The sequence below is a fragment of the Antechinus flavipes genome, chromosome 2 (genome assembly GCF_016432865.1).
Source record: "Antechinus flavipes isolate AdamAnt ecotype Samford, QLD, Australia chromosome 2, AdamAnt_v2, whole genome shotgun sequence".
NCBI lineage: Eukaryota > Metazoa > Chordata > Mammalia > Dasyuromorphia > Dasyuridae > Antechinus > Antechinus flavipes.
The window spans coordinates 671,803,305-671,822,150 of record NC_067399.1 but is presented as its reverse complement, the minus strand read 5'-3'; the positions used below and the strand labels follow the sequence as shown (position 1 = coordinate 671,822,150).

At 36.8% G+C, this 18,846-nt stretch overlaps 1 protein-coding gene across 1 annotated transcript; it reads left to right on the top strand.

Moving 5' to 3' along the window:
- The first annotated feature begins 9,615 nt into the window (after nt 1-9,615).
- LOC127547211 (60S ribosomal protein L37a-like) lies at nt 9,616-9,873 on the top strand. Its single transcript, XM_051974017.1, has one exon. It carries the CDS (start codon nt 9,616-9,618, stop codon nt 9,871-9,873), a length of 258 nt encoding a protein of 85 aa, XP_051829977.1.
- The last annotated feature ends 8,973 nt before the right edge of the window (nt 9,874-18,846 follow it).

The following is an 18,846-nucleotide window of genomic DNA, read 5'->3' as shown; positions in this document are numbered from 1 at the left end:
ATGGTCCCATTGGCTACTTTCTCAGCATTCTGCTGAAGTCCAGAATTGTTGTTCACTTGGCTTTTCCTAAGCCAGAAAGGACAATCTATAGCCTGTCTTGACCGTTTTATCCATTCTGCAAAATAACATGTTAGGGCTGCAAATCACAGCAAAAGAACTTTTGTCCTTTCTACATTTTTCCCTTTTCAGCCAAAAGGGAGGCTCAACAACAATCACAGTTTTTTGCAAGTGTTATCCCAGCTTATGCATCTCCTGGGTGTTCTTGGTTATATGTTTGATTATTCCCAGACAGCCCCAATGTAAGTAAAATGGCCTGATTGGCCCTGCCCATCTCAGAAAAGCTCTTCTCCTCCAGGAAATGTGGAAAGTGCAGTGTTGGGACTGGGCTGGGCTGGGCTTCCCCGTGGGGACTTCCTCCTGGAGGGCCACCGGCCATTAGTGTTCTCCTGCCAGACCACAGCCCTGTTTTCACATAGACATGCACATATGCATGGTGTGTGTGTGTCTGTCTGTCTGCGGCTCTGGCTGCTTCCAGAATTGCCCAGCTGGATGAGATATCATAAATCAAGGCAGCTAATGGATAGAAGGCCTCATGTCAACTTAATAAGTTAATTTGATAGAACAACAACAGTAATAACAATAAGGAATCTGTGATCTCCTCAGTGTAGACATTCCCTCCACTGATGTAGAGCTCAGTTCATCCTCTTCTGTCACTCTTTCTGTGTCCTGTCAGCTTAGCCTTGGAATTCCATGCTGGAATCCTCCTTTCTCTTGATATTAGGTACATAAAAGTGGAGCCAATAAGGCTTTTTGTTGGTTACCATGCACTTTTGTCACATGACTAAGGAATAAGCATTTATATAGCACCTGCTGTGTACCAGATATTGTGCTAAGTGTTTCTTACAAATTTCTCCTCGTTTGATCCTTACAACAATCATGTGGAGGAGATATTGTTATTATCTTCATTTTACAACATTGGAAATTGAGGTAAATAGAGATTAAGTGACTTGTCCAAGTTCACATAGGTACTAAATATATAAGACCAGATTTGAACTCAAGTCTTCCTGATTCCAGGCGGACTCCATCATCTTCTTCTGTTCATATATTTCTTTATTACCATAGTTTATTGTAATTCTCCTTCATGATACTTTGCTTATATTTTCAGTCAGTCATCAGCATTTATTAAATGTCTACCATGAGCCACCCATTTTGTGCTAGCCTGCTCTCTCCTCTCCATTCCTTTCTGGGTGATGCTCATTTTCACTTCTTCAGAGGCTTTCTCGTTCCAGGCTTCAGAGCTGCACAGTGATCCTTCTCAGTATAGCTATTGGAAGTATGACCTTTGTTTTAGGGAAAAACTTCGGGTCTGTCACATGTGGTGAGTTGGTACTTCAAATTATTCTGGTCCATTTGAGTGTGATACTCAATACACAATCTATATTTACTATAATGGGAGATGTAGATGCTTAAGACCAAATATAATGTTGGCAAGAATGCTTGGAGCTTATGGAGATTCAGGAAGGTCTCACCAAGCTTCTGGCAAAGCCAGGTCACTGTTCCCCTTGGGTCACAGACTGGCAAGGATCACTTTGCTAAGGCTACTGACAAGGCCAGAATATGGATCCCCTTGGGTAGAGTTAAGGGAGCCTTCCCCATCCTGCTAGCCAGCCAGTTTGAGTGACCAAACAGGGTGGTCTGCTCAGGCTAAGGCTGGATGGCTAATAGACAAAGCCACAGGTCTTATATTTTTAGAAGGGTAAAACTGAGTGTGAGGAGTGGCTGAAAAATATATTTGGGGTACATATGCCAATGTGGTACCTTCGCATTAGCTGAACTTATCTATATTAAATTTGTGACTATATGAGTATAATTGTGCCTTAAGAGTCAACTGTGCTAAACTTAAATGCTTCTATTTACTTATATATTTTTATTTTATTTTATAACATAATAGATTATACATATACGTATGAATGTATTGAAAATGGAGGTTATTTTGTTAAATGGTAAGTACGTGCCTCATGGTTCCACGTGCCTCATGGTTCCACACACATAGAACGTGAGAGATTAGGAATATGAAACTGAGTCAGCTGTGGAAACAGCATCGCTCTCCTTTCCACGTCCATAGTCCAGTTTTCATAAGTATTGTTGTCCATGTTTTCATGAAGTTTGTTTCTATCATGCTTGGTTTCCAATTCATGTAGGGAGAGATGGATCGAAGATTTCATGGGTTATTAAAAAGTATTTCATTGTCCCAAAGGCAACGTAAATAATTCTTTTGTTCAGTTCTAGTAGTGCTGCGATGGAGAGAAGTCTTGGAGTTAGAAAAAGCTGAGTTTAAATATTGCCTCAGGAGCTTACTAGGTGTGTGACTGTGGGTGAATAATCTGTTCTTAGTTTTTTCATCTGTAAAATGGGGATACTAATAGCATCTCCTTCACAGGTTTGTTATGAAGATCCAACGAAATAATGCACACAAATAATGGATTATATAAATGATAGCTCTTATTTATAGTAATAGACTTGATAAAAATAAGTGTTTTCTTTTTAGAGTCTAGGATATTGAGAATGACTGAGCTCCATCACTTGAGAAGTTAACTGATCTCCAAGCCGACATCTTCCATCTCACAAGCAGCCGCTCGTTTTTGGTGTATCAAGGCATCTGGCATCACGCTCCGTGGCGCTGAGAGGATAGATGCAGCCCATGTGTGCGGGCAAGAGTTGTGTGCTAAATTCTGATTTTTACTACCAAGTCTGGGACGAGTCCTTGGCATTATTATTGCTGGAGTCCCCTTCCTTTGCATGGAAAGTCTCACCACAGAAAAGTGATGGGTTTTTCATTTTTTCCTAGAGCTAAAAATGAAAAGGACATTGAGCAGACTTTTATGGACAATGGAACATATGGCTGATTCTATTGAGATGGGCCTTAGTCAAATTGCTATGCAGTATATTCATAGCTGATTTGGTTCAAGTTTGGGCTCTGGCGTTTACTAATAGTTTAATTTTACTTATTTTGAGCCTCAGTTGCCTCATCTGAAAATATGAATTTGAATTCACTTTTACTTCCCAAAGTTATTATGAGAAAACTGATCCATAAAATTTCATGCATCATATAAATGTTTTTCTTAAGTTGCGTGAGGCTCTCAAACCCTGTGTTCCTTAGTTTCCAATCCTACAAAATGGGGATACATATTACTTGGGAATCAAACAGTGATAGGAGATGGGGAGGATGATTATGCTTATACCCTTCCCTTCTTAATTAGGAAAGAATCTCTGGAGTAGCAAAGAACATGAAGATCTCTTCTTATGCTTTATATACAGCAAGAGTTTAATAAATGTCTTTTTTTCCATTCATTCATAGTATTCTTGAGAAATCTTCAGCCAGAAGATAATGAGAGACAGAGAGAGACAGACAGAGAGACAGACAAACACACATACACAGATACACACAGAGAGATAGAAACACTGACAGCTAAGTGGGACCAGGAAATAAAGCTTCATGTAGGAGGTGCCCCATAAACTGAGCCCTGGATTGTGTTGTAAAAAGTGTCCAGAGGAGGGGAGACCTGGAGAAATGATATGGGAACCTTGAGCCAGCACCACAACCAGAGCTTCATATGTTCAGATGCGATCATGGAGCCTTTTGGACAAATTTCCCTCTCTTTTAGTTTGACCCTCACTCCCTCAATTCCAGAGACTTGATGGGAATGTTTGGTTATATGTGTATGTCCATTTGAATAAACCCTTTATATCTGCATCTGTCCTCTTCTTTTTCTATTGAAGTGCACAGTGCTCTGAGGTGATGTGTACCTTTCCACTAGTGTTCTGTTACTTACTCAAGTAGGGTAATGAGTCGTGAAATCCTGTGGTGTTTGGAGAGATGACAGTAAGAAGTAGAAATAATACCGGCGTCTCCTTTTGACAGAGATAGTTATTTTGACATGGATATAATCAAAATAAAATTTAAAATCTTGAGTACCAACCAGATGTGTGCCAAAGATAGATGTTTTGTGATCAATTTGGAGACCTTTTCAGGAGGATTATACGTACATCAGGTAAATTAGGTTACATAGGATGGTCATTTTTATTATATTGTCTCAGCAATATGAGCTCTCCACTTATTTAAACCTATCTCTATGTCTATGAAGAGAGTTTTGTCTTTGTGTTTATATGATTCCTGTGTGTGTGTTGGTAGTTATTCTCTCAGATATTTTAAGTATTCTGTGGTTATTTTTAAGAGAATGTCTTTTTCTATCTTTTCCTAAAGAGCATTATTGGTAGCATGAAAAAGACCTATGATTTGGGCACTTGCAATGTACTAGCTTTTATTCTGGGAGGTGATAATATAAGAAAAAAGCAATAAAATGATCTTTGTCCTCAAGACAAAGTGTGTGCATGTTTGTGTCCCCATGTTTAAGTGTTATGAACATATATTTTTGTGTATTCATGTGCACAAAGCAACCTTTATTCTGAAAATCCCATCCAAAATATTTGCAAGATATTTTCTGATATGGCCGCAACAACTGAGGCGACTGGGTTAAACTTTACATCGGGAGTGTTTTTGGATCATTATTTGAAAGACTCATGAGGTTGTAGGAGGTGATATCAAGGAGGGACTGCATCCCCTCCTTGGGGAGATGATATGTCATGTTTGTGAAGCAGTGAGCAGGTGGGTTTGCTTAAAATACAGAGAGTGTGAAGGAGACTACACCTTTTACAGACTATGAAGGTTTAAAATGCACAACAGAGGAGTTTGCATTGTGTTCTTGAGGAGGAAAGAGCTTGCTTGCATGACCTGAAGGTAGCCAGAGATCATCATTATCATAATTCTGTGTGGGGTTTCTTGAGAGCCATCACCCATCAGGAGTCAGAGCACCAGGTGGGAAGCTAGAGATAGCTAGGTTCAAGGCTGGAGGCAAAGAGGAAGAGAGAATGAGTTCAGTTTTGCATATGCCGAGTTGGAGATGTCTGTGGGACATCCAGTTAAAGATATTTAGGAGACTCTTGCTGATGAAGGACTGGAGCTGAGAAGAGAGACTGGGGATACTATTTGAATATAAGACCTGATGTGGTCATCAAGGGAAAGCGTGTAGAGAGGTCCCAAGGCAAAGCCCTACTATGTGTCCACAGTAAGTGGGACAAGGTGATGATCTTGTAAAGAGCAGGAGAGGAATAATGAAATGGGTAAGAAGAGAAACAGGAGGTTGGTAGCTCAAAAACCTAGATTGGAGGGGGAGCAATTTCAGATATTTCTCAGAGTTCAAGCACAATAATAACTGAGAAAAAACTTAAGAGAAGTTTCAGATGGAGAATCAGGTTGGAAATCCAACTGCCAAGTCTCATCAGAGTTTCCTTAGAGTTTTAGGGTTGGAGATATACTAGAAGAACCAGAGAGAGGCAGGATTTGTCCCTCTCTTTCCTTGTCCAAGTCACCTTTGTCTGTGGCCTGGGAATTCTAATGCTATTCTCTTTGTTCTTTACATGCAGTGTAAGCCAGAGGTGTGTGTCAGGCACCCAAGTAAGTAATTCCACTTCGAGAGCTAATTACTTCATATCCTAACCATCCAAATGATTTATCATTATTGACAATTTCACTTTAAATATTATTTTATTAGCAGTATTTGAAAAAAAAACTCATGTCTCTATGGTGCCTTAATGTTTATGGAACATTTTGATCACAAATGTCACATGAATTAGGAAGCATAAATATACTTTTGTGGATTTGTGATCTCTTCCCATTTGGATGTTCCCCTCAGCAATGCAGATTGCCTCCCCATTTTGGGATGTGTCCTCATGATATCTGTTGTCCATCACCTCCCTTGTGTTTGTTCCATTGGGAGATTTTCCTCCTTTTCTTCTGATATCGCAGGGAATGAACACGCAGGAATTCCCCATGCCAGATCTCTTCCATGCTTTTTACCATTCCATCTTCTTTTTCTTTCCCAATTTAATATGTAAGAGAAATATCACTCTCCCTATTTTATTTATTTTTTTGAGTTGAGCAGTTTTATTTTTTATAGGCATATTTATTTATACAATTATCATGCTGCACAAGAAGAATCAGGTCAAAAAGGAAAAAAAAAGTGAGAAAGAAAATAAAATTCAAGCAAACAACACCAAAAAGAGTGAAAATGCTGTATGTGATACACACTCAGTTCCCCCAGTTCTTTCTCTGGGTGTAAATGGCTCTCTCATCACAAAATCATTGGAACTGGCCTGAATCATCTCATTGTTTTCCCTATTTTATAGACAATAAAACCAAATCTCTGAGAGGTAAATCAAACACATTAAGTGTCTGGCACACTGTAGGGATTAATAAATGATTATTCTCATCTTTTCACCTCTCTTCTCCACCTCTTAAAGTCTCTATGTCTCTTCAAGGCTTGATTTTTCCAAATTGTTAAACAATTCCCTTAACCACACAATTTTTTATATTAATTTTGTACATGTTTTATACCTATTTTCTGTTCATGTTGTTTCCTCTAGGAGAAAGTAAGCTCTTTGAATGAAAGGCTAGCACACATTTATCTTTGTTTCCCTAGCTCCTAGGACAGTGCCTAACAAGTAGTAGATGTTTTTAATAAATGCTTGAATGAACTGATGGTACCAAAGTCAGGATTTGAACATAGATCTTTCTGTCTCTAAGGTTTGCCTTTTATATACTGCTTTATATACTTTATACTGCTTCTTGATAGATGAATATGTCCCAAATTACGTGTTGGCCACTGAGGTCCTCCCAGCTTGGAAATTCTTTGATTCTGTACACTGAGTGACCCTAACTGGAAAATGCTGCCCCTACTATACAACTTCAGGGAAACTGAGCTGTGTCAGTTGTCCAGATAAAAACAAAACAAAATACTATTGATAATGAGAGTTCTGTCTTTGATTTTCAAGTTTGATTTAAACATTATTTACTGATACTTCCCATTGAATCCTTCAAGAATTCTGGAATGACATTAGGAAACAAAGACACTTATTCTAATCATCAAAATCCATCTTCTGGAAGCCCCTTCTCAGGTTGGTTGAGCCCACTGGGAGAAACAAACACTATTTACAAAACATGTTTTATATAGATGGGCTGCAGTCCTGTGGGAAGGCAGAAATGAATTCATACTTTCCTTTACTTTCTCTCAGCTCATGACTAGTTCAAAGTAAGGGAACCAGCATAGGAAAACAAACACTTTTAGTCAATGGGGCAATATGAACTCTGAAAAATAACCCGATTTACCTGATTTATCATTGGGTAGTTGGGAAAAATTAATATAGTCTTTTCATACTTTGTTAATGTGAAAGTATATGGATGTATAGAAGGAGTAGCTGGCTTGCTAGCCTTCTGATTGATGATGTGAAATGGTTTAGAAAGATGTTTATAGGGAAAGGAAATGTTACTGAGACTCTGTTCTTTATGTAATTTTGGATGAATGGAAATATTTCATGATTCAATATTTGCAGCATAAAATTGACTCTCTTATTTCCAGTTCAGAGAGTTATAAAGCAGGAAGGAACTTGTCTGTATTTTTGGGTGTAGAGGCGCCCCTAATTATGAGTCACCAATGGGACGTGGCAGCCAAAGAACTGAATGGGAGCTTAACATTAGTCTGCTGTCTAGATTAAGTGGATGGGAGGTGGTGGGAGGAGGTGATAGTTCTATGATATTCTGCTGTGGATAGGTCACATCTGGTATATTGTGTGCAAAGTGAGACTAAAATGGGCAGGGAACTTAAAATTATGCCACATGAGAATTGTATGAAGGAGTAGGGAAAGGGATGTTAGTTTGGATGAAGAAAAAAACATGAAGAAGGTAGGGGAAAGGGGATATGGTCTCCCATATTTCAGATGGATTAAAGTAGTTCTGCTTGGCCTCCGAGGGTAGAAGCAAGACAAGTGATTTGGACAGACATGAAGGCAGATTTTAATGAAAAAAAAGTTAAAAAATATGTCTTCTAAGACCAGAATGTTTTGCTTTGGAACAAAGCTATAAGTGAATGTGCAGGCCAACCACCTGCCTTTCCCTCTCCTTCCATATTATAGATGAGGAAGCTCAAACCAAAAAGGAGCAAAGGATTACATGATATTAAGTGTCCCTGATGTTGGAGATACTCAAACAAAGGCTGGACAGTCCCTTGTTGAGTTGTTATGAAATGGGCTCATGTTTTACTTGGATAAGATGGCTTCTGAATTTCCTTCAGATCATGGGGAATTAAGTTGTCTTATGGTTTTTGGATTACTTTTAAGTTAACAAATTCAATATCTACCAACATAATAAAACTCTTTAAGATCTGATGATGAAAGACTTCTATTAACCAAAAATCTTATGCGGCTGGGCAACTCAGTGTTTTTAGTTTATTTTTGTTAGCATTAAATTCAAAGGTTCTCTTCCTGTAGGCCTGTAAGCATTTGTACACTCATAATAAACCTAACCCTTCTTGATTCTAAAAGGATATGATAATGATGCTAGTAGTAATAAAACATTTAGTAGTTTGCAAAGTGTTTCATAATATTGTTTCATTTGTTCCTCGCAAGAACCTCAACTGTGGATCTTTTTTCCTAGTTTCTCTTCTCTTCTCCTTCAGCATAGTCTCAGTAAACTTATTAGCCTCCAAAGGTTTAAATCCATTATGGAGATGACTCATAGATCATTCTCATTTTCTCCCTCTCTGCATTTCTCTCTGTCTCTCATTCTCTCTGTCTCTATCTCTGTTTCTTCCTATAACACTTATTAGACACATTAAACTGGGTCTCCCCAAATACCTTAAATTCAATATGTCCAAAATTGAACTCATAATCTTTCCCCACAAATTTCAAACATCCCTTCTTCTAAATTTCCTATTAAAATAGAGGTCCTTCCAGTCTCCCAAGTTTATAACTTCTGCATTATCCTCAACTCCACACTTTCCCTCACCCCATACATCTAGTCAGTTGTCAAATAGTGTTGTTTCCCTCTCTACCACATTTCTCACATATGGACCCTTCTTGATGCATAAATGCACATATACCATATGCTCACAGACACATGCATATATATACTCTCTCCTTTATACATATCCTCTCTTAACTACTGCCTTAGTTCAGATTCTTATCACCTCTTACCTCAATTGCTACACTAATGTTCTTGCTAGACTTTCTCCCTGTTTCTATTCCCCTTTGGCTACTGCCAAAGTATTTTACTGGACTATTAATCTAACCATGTAGTTCTCTCATTCAGTCACATAAAATGGCTCTTTGTTGATCCTAAGACACATATAAGCCTCTCTATTTAGTTTTTAGAGCCCTTCAGAGCCAGATACTAACCACTGTTATACATCAGTTTCCATCTTAAATTCTAAACTAATCTAATTCCTCTTTTCTCTGTCCCTCACATAGAATACTCCATTTCCCATTTCTTTTATTTTTCCCCAGAATAACCTACATCTAATGGCTCACTGTTTACCTGCACCTCAGTGAGTCTTACTTTTAAAATAGAACAAAAACAACATTGTCTGCCTAAAGAAGAGACTCTTGTGATTTCTACTGCTAGTGCCCAGCCTTCCATAAGCACTTAGCACAGTACTTGCTTCCTAGAAGGTACTCAATAAATACTTGCTTGGCCCTCCGAGCTCCGGTCTTGCAACTGTCAACATGGCTAAATGTACCAAGAAGGTTGGAATTGTTGGTAAATATGGAACACGTTATGGTGCATCCCTCAGAAAAATGATGGAGAAAATTGATATTAGTCTGCATGCCACGTATACCTGCTTCTTCTGTAGCAAGACCAAAATGAAGAGGATGGCCTTGGGTATTTGCCATTGTGGATCCTGTGTGAAAATGATAGCTGGTGGTTCATGGACCTACAATACCACCTCTGCAGTCACAGTCAAACTGCCATCAGAAGACTGAAGGAATTGAAAGGCCAGTAAAATTTTCTTATCAAATATCTGTAGCCCATAGTGCAAAAATAAACAAGTTAATTTATGGAATAAAATTTAGTTTCTTTGGTTCATAATTGGTTTTGCAAACTTTTCTTATAAATATCTTTCTAAACATTTCACATCATCAATCATAACGCTAGCAAGTCAGATGCTCCTTTTATATATCCATATATCTTTACATTCATAAAATGCTAGAAGATGATGGGAATACCTGGTTCTGTTTTTTCATAGGATTAGGAAGAATTGAAAGAAAAGGAAAATCTATACAAAGAACCATAATTAACATGCATTGGAAAGTTGGAGATTCACAAAACTACAATGATACTGTTTATAAAGTGCTATATAAATCTTAAGAGCTTCATTAACAATCAGGATCTCAGTTCTAAATCCTATATATTTAGCATTCTTCACTAGTTTGTCTAAATAATTTACCTGTAAGATTTGAAGGAAACAACATTTTCATTAAACAGATAAATTAAAAGTACATACTGTATCCTGGGGTCCTTGGATGTTCAAGGGATCTTGATGAACTTGATGGTAAAATTACATCTTTATTTCACTATATTTGGTTTCCTTCATATAATATATATTTTATGCCTTGAAAACCACTCCAAGGAGGAGTTCATAGGCCTCATCTAAGTTACACCAAGGGGATGAAGGAGTAGTCTATGACAAAAGAAAAAGAACTCCTCGTTTAGGAGACTGAAAAACAAGTGACTTCCAGTGTCAATAGGAAAATAATAAAACTTAAGTTTCCCACTTTCTAAAAACCAAACCAAACAAAACAAAACACTTGCTTGGTTCATCAAAATGTAGTGAGATCATTTAACAGATGAAGAAACTAAGTCCGAGAAGAGTAAATGTCTTTCCTAGATAACCCAATTAATAAGTATACTGTGGGCATCTCTGTGGATATGTTTGCTGGTAGTGTCACTCACAACTACTCTGTGCCTCAGAAGACAGTTTCATCTCTTCATGACCACTCTTTGACTGATGAGCCAGACTGAGCTTTGGACAACAGATCCAGTGACTAATATGTATCTTAGAGATTTGATTCTGGCAGTCATATCAGTCCTTCCAAAGCACCTGGGCCACTGGTTGTCTATAGCTTTCACCCTGCTTCCATTCCTCATTGGAACTTCAAAGAGAAAAGAGGAAGAAGAAAAGACTAGCATCAATGGATGTGGATGGAACTCAGAAATGTTCATGGGCTGGAATGAATCTGCTCAGGCAGATGATTCTAGGGAACCACTGGCTGGGCTGGCTAACATGAAGAACAAACACCCTTGGCTTTTACCAAAGTTATCTTTATATAGTTATCATTAGGTACTTTCCCAAGATTTCATCATAGTAGGTATAGAGCACTTGAGGGTTTGCAAAGCACTTGACACGTTACCTCCTTTTATCCTTACAATAACCTTGTGAGACAGGTATTGTTATTATTACCCCCATTTTGTGGATGAGGAAACCAAGACTGAGAAAGTGAACAGGGATTGACTAGGGTCACACAGCTATTTTGTGACTGAGGTGGGATTCAAACTCGAGTTTCTCCAAGTCAACTCTACTACCTCATAATCTTCCTTATTAGATTGCCTTCCGACTGCAGTAGAAATTGCTTAACACCCAAGCTCCAGAAGAGTTTATCCTAAGTGCTAGAACTAATGTAAACAGAGAATTACACTATTACCACTGCATGTGGTGTTATAATTACATCAGAATGCTGCCTGGCCACGGGTGCAACGAATGCGCCACACTGTCGCCAAGTTTGCAGATGTTGAACCTTATTTTTATGAAGCATGACAATGCCCAGCAGGATCTATTTTGTCTGATTATCCTCAAATGAAAGCAAATATTAAAAGGCAGGATAATTAAAAGTATATGCCCCGGCAAAGGACGTGTCTCCCATTTCTCTTGCTGGTGCTTTGAAATAGTTCAAATTTCTCCACCAGCTCTCGTGCATGGAGCACTGAAAGGATGTCTTAAATTTAGACATATGTCTTCATGCTGCTTAACGTGACAGAACAAAAACAGAGCTGGAGACCACCATGAATTGATTTCTAAGTGATGGCCCACTAGAGTACACTTCTAATTCTATGGGAGTAGACCTTCATCATCAGTTTGGAGAGATGCGCTTTCCCCAGTGAAAGCTCAATGAGCTGTTTTTAAGGTCTAGGAAGATATTCCTGCCAGCATCCAACACAATAGACATCTATCTATTTGCTTGTTTAGGTTGTTCATTTGGGAGAGTGTCAGAGAAACTGAGAGTAAACTGGACCCACTAAAAAATGGAACATTTGTTTGCAAGAAGAGAAAGTCATTTTTTGCCAGCAAGAGTAACATTGCCTTGAGAGCTGCCCAGATTAGAAAAACAAATAACCTTATCAGGATGTTACTAGTTACAAGTAACTACTTGAGCATGACTCCCAAATATTAGCACACGGATAGCTGTCACAGTATCCTCAAAGTAGCAAACCTATCAGTATTTATGTGCCAGGAACTGAGTTAAATGCTAGAGATACAAAAAGAGGGAAAACAAAACCAGTCCTTGTCCTCAAGGAGCTTGTATTCTAATGGAAAAAAAATAATATGCAAACAATATATACAAAGCAAACTATATGCAAGATAAACAGGAAATAATTAGCAGAAGGAAGGCACTAGAATTAAGAGGGATTAGGGAATGCTTCCTGTGGAAGGTGGGATTTTAATTGGGATTTGAAGGAAACTAGAAAGGTCAGTAGTCCAAGTGGAAAAGGAAGAACATTCAAGGCATGGTGGGCAGCCAGAGACCATGCATAGAGATGAGAAATGGAGAGTCTTGTTTGTAAAACAACCAGGAGCCTAGTAAAAGTAAGGAGACTGGAAAGTAAGGTAAAGAGGGTAGAATGGAGATGGCTAACTTTGGAGGCTTTGGATATGGAACAGAATATTGTGTATGTGCTCCTGGAGGTAAGAGGAAGCCACTGGACTTGATCAAGGTGGGTGGTGGAGGTTTATGGAATAAACAAATTGCTTTTTGGGTGAATCACTTTAGTGGCTGGAGAATGGATTGGAGTGATGGACTAAACAGGCAGCAGCTATTGCAATAAACTGGATGTGAAGTGATAAGAGCTCACAACAGAGCAGTAGCATCAAGGAAGCACAATGTTACAAAGGTGAAATTGGCAGGTCTTGGCAAGAGCTTGGATATAGGGGTGAGAGATAATCAGGAATCCAGGATACTTCTAGGAGGTGAGTCGGAGGGATTGGGAGAATGGTATTTCCCTCTATAGTAGTAAAGTAAGTAAGTGGGGAGGATTTAGGAGGAAAGCTCACGAGCTCTGGTTTGGATGTAGTTATTTTAAGATGTCTATTGAACATCTGATTTAAGGGATCTGAATAGAAATTGAAGATGTGAGATTGAAGGTCAACAGATTGGCCAAAAAGGAAGATTTGAAAGTCCTAAGTATAAATCTGACTTTTTTGTATATAAAGTTCTTTTAATAATTGATGTAATCACATATTTAAAAATATTATTGATAGAATCATTTTATGTTAATAATTTTCTTCATGCTAAATCATCCTTGCATTCCTGCTATAAATTCCACTTGATCATAATGTATGACCTTTGTAATATATTGTTGTAATCTTTTAGCTATCATTTTATTTAGGATTTTTTGCATCCATATTAATTTATGAAATCGGTCTATAGTGTTTCCACTATAGTGTTTTTATTCTTCCTGGTTTAGGTATCATTACCATATTCATTCATAAAAGGAGTTTGATAGGATCCCTTCTTTACCTATTATTTCAAATAATTTACTTGCTGTTGGATTTAGTTGTACTTTAAATGTTTGATAGAATTCACTTGTAAGTCCCTTGATCCAGCAAACCACTACCAGGTCTATTTCCAAAGATAATTAGGGACAAAGGAAAAGAACCTATATGTTCTAAAATGTTTATAGCAGCTCTCTTTGTAGTGGCAAAGAACTAGAGATTGCAAGGATGCTCACTAATTGGTTATGGTATATGTTTGTGGTATATAATTGTGATGGAATAGAAATAATGAGTCCAATGAGCTTAGAAAAACATGGAAATATTTTCATTAAATAATGAAGAGCAAAATGAGCAGAAACGCAATAATGAAGAGCAAAATGAGCAGAAACAAGAGAACATTGTGTATAGTAACAGTAATATTGTTTTAAGAATGACTTTTGAGGAAATAAGTTATTTTTGGATAATAAATCCATAAATTATAGGGTTAGGAAGATATTCCTTATAGCCATAAATAAATAAATAAATAAAATTTAGATAATAAATAATAAATATCCAAATTAACTATAAAGAACATATAAAGAAAGATGGAATCTTCATCCTGAGAAAGATACTGTATGTGTAGAATAATTTTACATACAGACACACACATGAGTAATGAAGAATTGGGTGGTAGAGGTTGTATCATGGGGTTTGGATGATGATAGGAGTTCAGAGGCACAAGGATATGGCCAGGTGTGGGGATGCTTATCAAAGAGGGTGCCGATCCTCTGCCCTCAAACAACAGTATGAGAAAGACGATCATGATATGGACACAAGGGCTGGAAGAGCTGTGATGGGGATAAAGACAATGAGCGTATTAGTTGATTTTCAAGGTCCAGAAAAGTCTTAATAGGCTGGAGTGTTGGGCTGAATTAAAGATGAGATTTGGGGAAGATGAACACAAAGTCTTGTACTAGAATTCCCAAAATATGCTTTAAAAGTGCAAGATGGGAGAAATATGTTGATACAGCAATATGTCTATTTGAAAAAGATATGGGAGTTATAGAGTGTACAGAACTCTCTGGAAGTCAACAAAGTGACAGTGAAAGGCACTGTCTGCGCATGTATATGGCACTGTGTATGTCAGGCACGATGCTAAACACTTTGCAAATAGCTCATTTTAAAAATAATATTAACCTAAAACTAATTATATGCCTAGTTACATATTATATATAATTATGTAATTTTTAGTATATTCATATATGTATATTTACTTATATAATATTAGCATAATATAATGTTATGTTGGGTATGTTAAGAGAGACAGAGATTCCAGGAATACAGAAAAGATTGTTTTCTTGACATCCTTGCCCTATTAAGATCTTCTCTAGAGTCTTGTGTTTAGTTCTAGGCACCACATTATGGGAACATTAACAGGCTACAGAAGGACTAGAGCAGGACTCCCAGCTTAGTGAAGGCCTCTGAACCCATCCCATTTGCAAATTATTGAAGGATCTGGGTATATTTAACCTGGAGAAGAAAAGATACAAGGAGGATATGATAAATGTCTTTGAGCACTTGAAAGTTAAATAACAAGGAAGTCAAAGAGAGAAGTAACAAGTCAATAGATTATGTTCAAATAAGGGAATTTCAAATTCTTGTACGTGGAAGTGGTACATATATGGGTAATGGAAGATCAAGGATATGACCATCTTTGCAGAGCAAGAAGGATTAGCTTCATTCTGTTTGTCCTAGAGTTTAGAACAATGAACAAGAGGTAGAATTTGCAAAGAGGCAAATTTAAACTTGATATAAAGAAAAACTTGCTCAAAATGAGAACTATCCTAAACGTGAAATGAGTTGACTCAGGAGCACCAAACCTCACCCTAATGGCGAGATTCTTCAAACACACACTGGATGACCACTTGGATATGTTTTAGGGGGATTCCCTTTTGTGTAGGATTGTTCTGGATGGCTACAGAGGGCCCCGTCAACTCTGGATTGTTGTGATTCTGTGAATCGCACTTGCTTCCCTTTCCTGCCCAACCATCTATTCTCATCTTGAATCTCCTGAAAGGCAGGACTGATGGGGATAATCATTGTTCTTTGTTGAGTTTCTGCTGCATATCCTTTTGAAGCTGGCCAGGAGGGCTCCTTTCAGCAAGCTGTGGTATTTCAGAACCTGGAGGCACCTAATCTAAGCCACAGTTACATAAAAATATCCTCTCTGACATTCTTGTCAAGTGGTCATCCAATGTGGGAAAAGCACCTCAGAGATCAATGAATCCATGCTCCCTTCTTTTGCAGAGGAAGAAGCTGAAACCCAGAGAGTTATAATGACTAGACCAGCAAGCATCACATGGCTAGTGAGCAATGGAGGAAAGTAGTGACATAGCTACTGTATTTGCTACCCAGACTAGATCACGCTCCTGTAATAACAAACAGCACACATAACAAAATTATTTTCAGCTGTAATTATAAAATTAAATGAACAAAAATAGCCAGAAAAGAAATGTGTGCAGTCAGTGAAAATATTCTTTTATTGAAGCATATGACTATATTACATTATATATGTTATATATTAATATATACCATTATATATGTTTTTACATATATACATATAAAATTGTGTAGTAAAAAGTAAATTTTGAAGAAAATAAATATTGTGATGCAAAAAAGTGAATTTTGTAATGGATTGATAACTTAAAGTTGTATTAATATGGATATTTTTTAAAAAAACACAAAAGAAAAATATATTTACCTGTTGTAGTAATGAATTATAATATAGTTTCTATTTTTCAGCCTGAACTTCTGCAACTTTGTGACTTTATTCGAATTGATATTCCCGTGTTCAGTAGACAATATAGCCCCATTTGTCTATTGCTTATAATTGATAAATGAACACTTTTTTTTAATTTTAATTTTAAAAAGTTTCTTTCACATGAAACAACAAATGTGCAAATACTAAGGAAAAAACTTAAACATAAATATGATTGGCAGCAATCCAGAAAAATCTTATTTCAAGTCAATTAAAAAAAAAAACAAAATTAAAACGTCCAGAAAAGGTATAATTTGGTCAAACTTAAATATCATATCATTTCTTGCTTTGTTCTTTAGTTTTAAATTATTTTTAAAAATTAGTATTTTGAATATTCTATTCAACTGTGGTAAACTATTTCACATATGGCTTAAAATGTGTACTCAGCAAGCAAAAATATTAGACTTCACTATTCTCACTGTTTCACTGTTTAAAATTTTAAACATAAAGATTGTAAATGGTTATGTAGAATGACAGGATTGTAGTCACTCACATTTTATTCTTTTTGCAGTTATGATGCTGTCATTGTTCATTTAGAATTTACTCTTGAAACACAAAATGTTGTTCCATAGGGAATGGAGGTGCAAACTGTGTGTGAGTCCATGTGAAGTGCATATGGACAGCAACCATATATCTGAAAATTCTCCTATTAACTTTCTTGTAGAACATAATGTCTATTGTATAAAATAGTCTGAAGAGGACATACCCCTTATGACTTTCTTTCAGGTCAGACTGATATACAGAAGAGGTTATGGGGACTCCAAGTTTTCTGCTGCAGCACAAACCTTATCCTGCCATTACATATTGCCTCTCACTGCTTAAAACCCTCTCCTCAGGTGACGATTCCAACCTTCTAAGGCAGTGAGTGCGTTCCTGAGCCACGGGGCCCATTTGGAAGCTCAGCACATATAGTAATTTACTGACTTTTTTTTTGCAATTCCCCTACCTGCTGTAGACTTCAGTTTTTCAAATGTAGGATTAAAAAGGCTGAAATAGACCAATGGTTATCAGGTTGAGGGGAAAGCATTTCTCAATCTCATTCAGGGCATCAGTGAGGTTAAAACTATATTTATAATAATATTAATGCATTTTCATTTTAAACATAGTAAATATTGATGGATTCAATCCCCATAAAGAAAAGCTCTTGATGATTCACTACAATTTTTAATGGTTTAAATAGTTTAAAAATAAATAATAAAAGTAATTAAAAATAAAAAAAATAGTTAAAATAGTTTTAAAAAATGAGACCATTATGTATGAGAACCACTGATGTATTTTTAAGGTCCCATCTATTTCTAAATTTTATGACTTTCACAGGATTTAGTATTATTTCCTTCATTTTCCTTTTTTCTTCTTTCAATAATGGCTTTTTATTTTCAAAATATATGCAAAGATGTTTTTCAACATTCATAATTGCAAAACCTTGTGTTATATTATTTCTTCCTCTCTTCCTCCCCTAGACAGCAAGTAATTTAATATATGTTAAACGGGTTCAAATCTTCTATACATATTTCCACATTTATCATGCAGCACAAGAGAAATAAGATCAAAAAGGAAAAAAAAAATAAGAAAGAAACAAAATTCAAAGAAATGACAGTAACAACAAAAAGGTGAAAATACTATATTGTGATTCAAATTCAGTCCCCAGAGTCCTCTTTTTGGATGCAGATGGTTCTCTCCATCATAAGCCTATTAGAATTGACCTGAATCACTTTATTATTGAAAAGAGCCATGTCCATCAGAGTTGAGCATCACATAATCTTTTTGTTGCCATGTACATTGTTCACTTGATTCTACTCACTTCACTCAGCATCAGTTCATATAAGTCTCTCCTGGTTTCTTGGAAACCATCCTCCTCATCATTTCTTATTAAACAACAATATTTCAAGACATATACCATATATACCATAACTTATTCACCCATTACTTAGTTGATGGGCATCCACTCAGTTTCTAGTTCTTTGCCACTACAGAAAGGCCTGCCATAAACAGTTTTGCATATGTGTCTCTTTTTCCCTTTTTCATGATCTCTTTGTGATACAGGCCCAGCAGAAAAACTGCTATTTCAAAGGGTATACAGAGTTTGGTAGCTTTTTGGGCATAGTTCCTAATTGCTCTCCAGAATGGTTAGCTCAGTTCCCAACTCCACCAACAATGTATTAGTGTCCAGTTTTCCCACATTCCCTTTAATATTTAACATTATCTTTTCCTGTCATCTTGGTCAATCTGAAAGTTGTATAATGGTACCTCAGAGTTATCTTAATTTTCATTTCTCTGATCCGTAGTGACTTAAAACATTTTTTCATATGACTAGAAATGGTTTTAATTTCATTGTTTGAAAACTGTCTTTGTGTCTTTGGAAAATGGCTCATGTTTTTATAAATTGAGCCA

Coding starts and splice junctions, on each gene's coding strand:
- LOC127547211 (XM_051974017.1), top strand. CDS start 9,616: ATGGCTAAATGTACCAAGAAGGTTGGAATTGTTGGTAAATATGGAACA.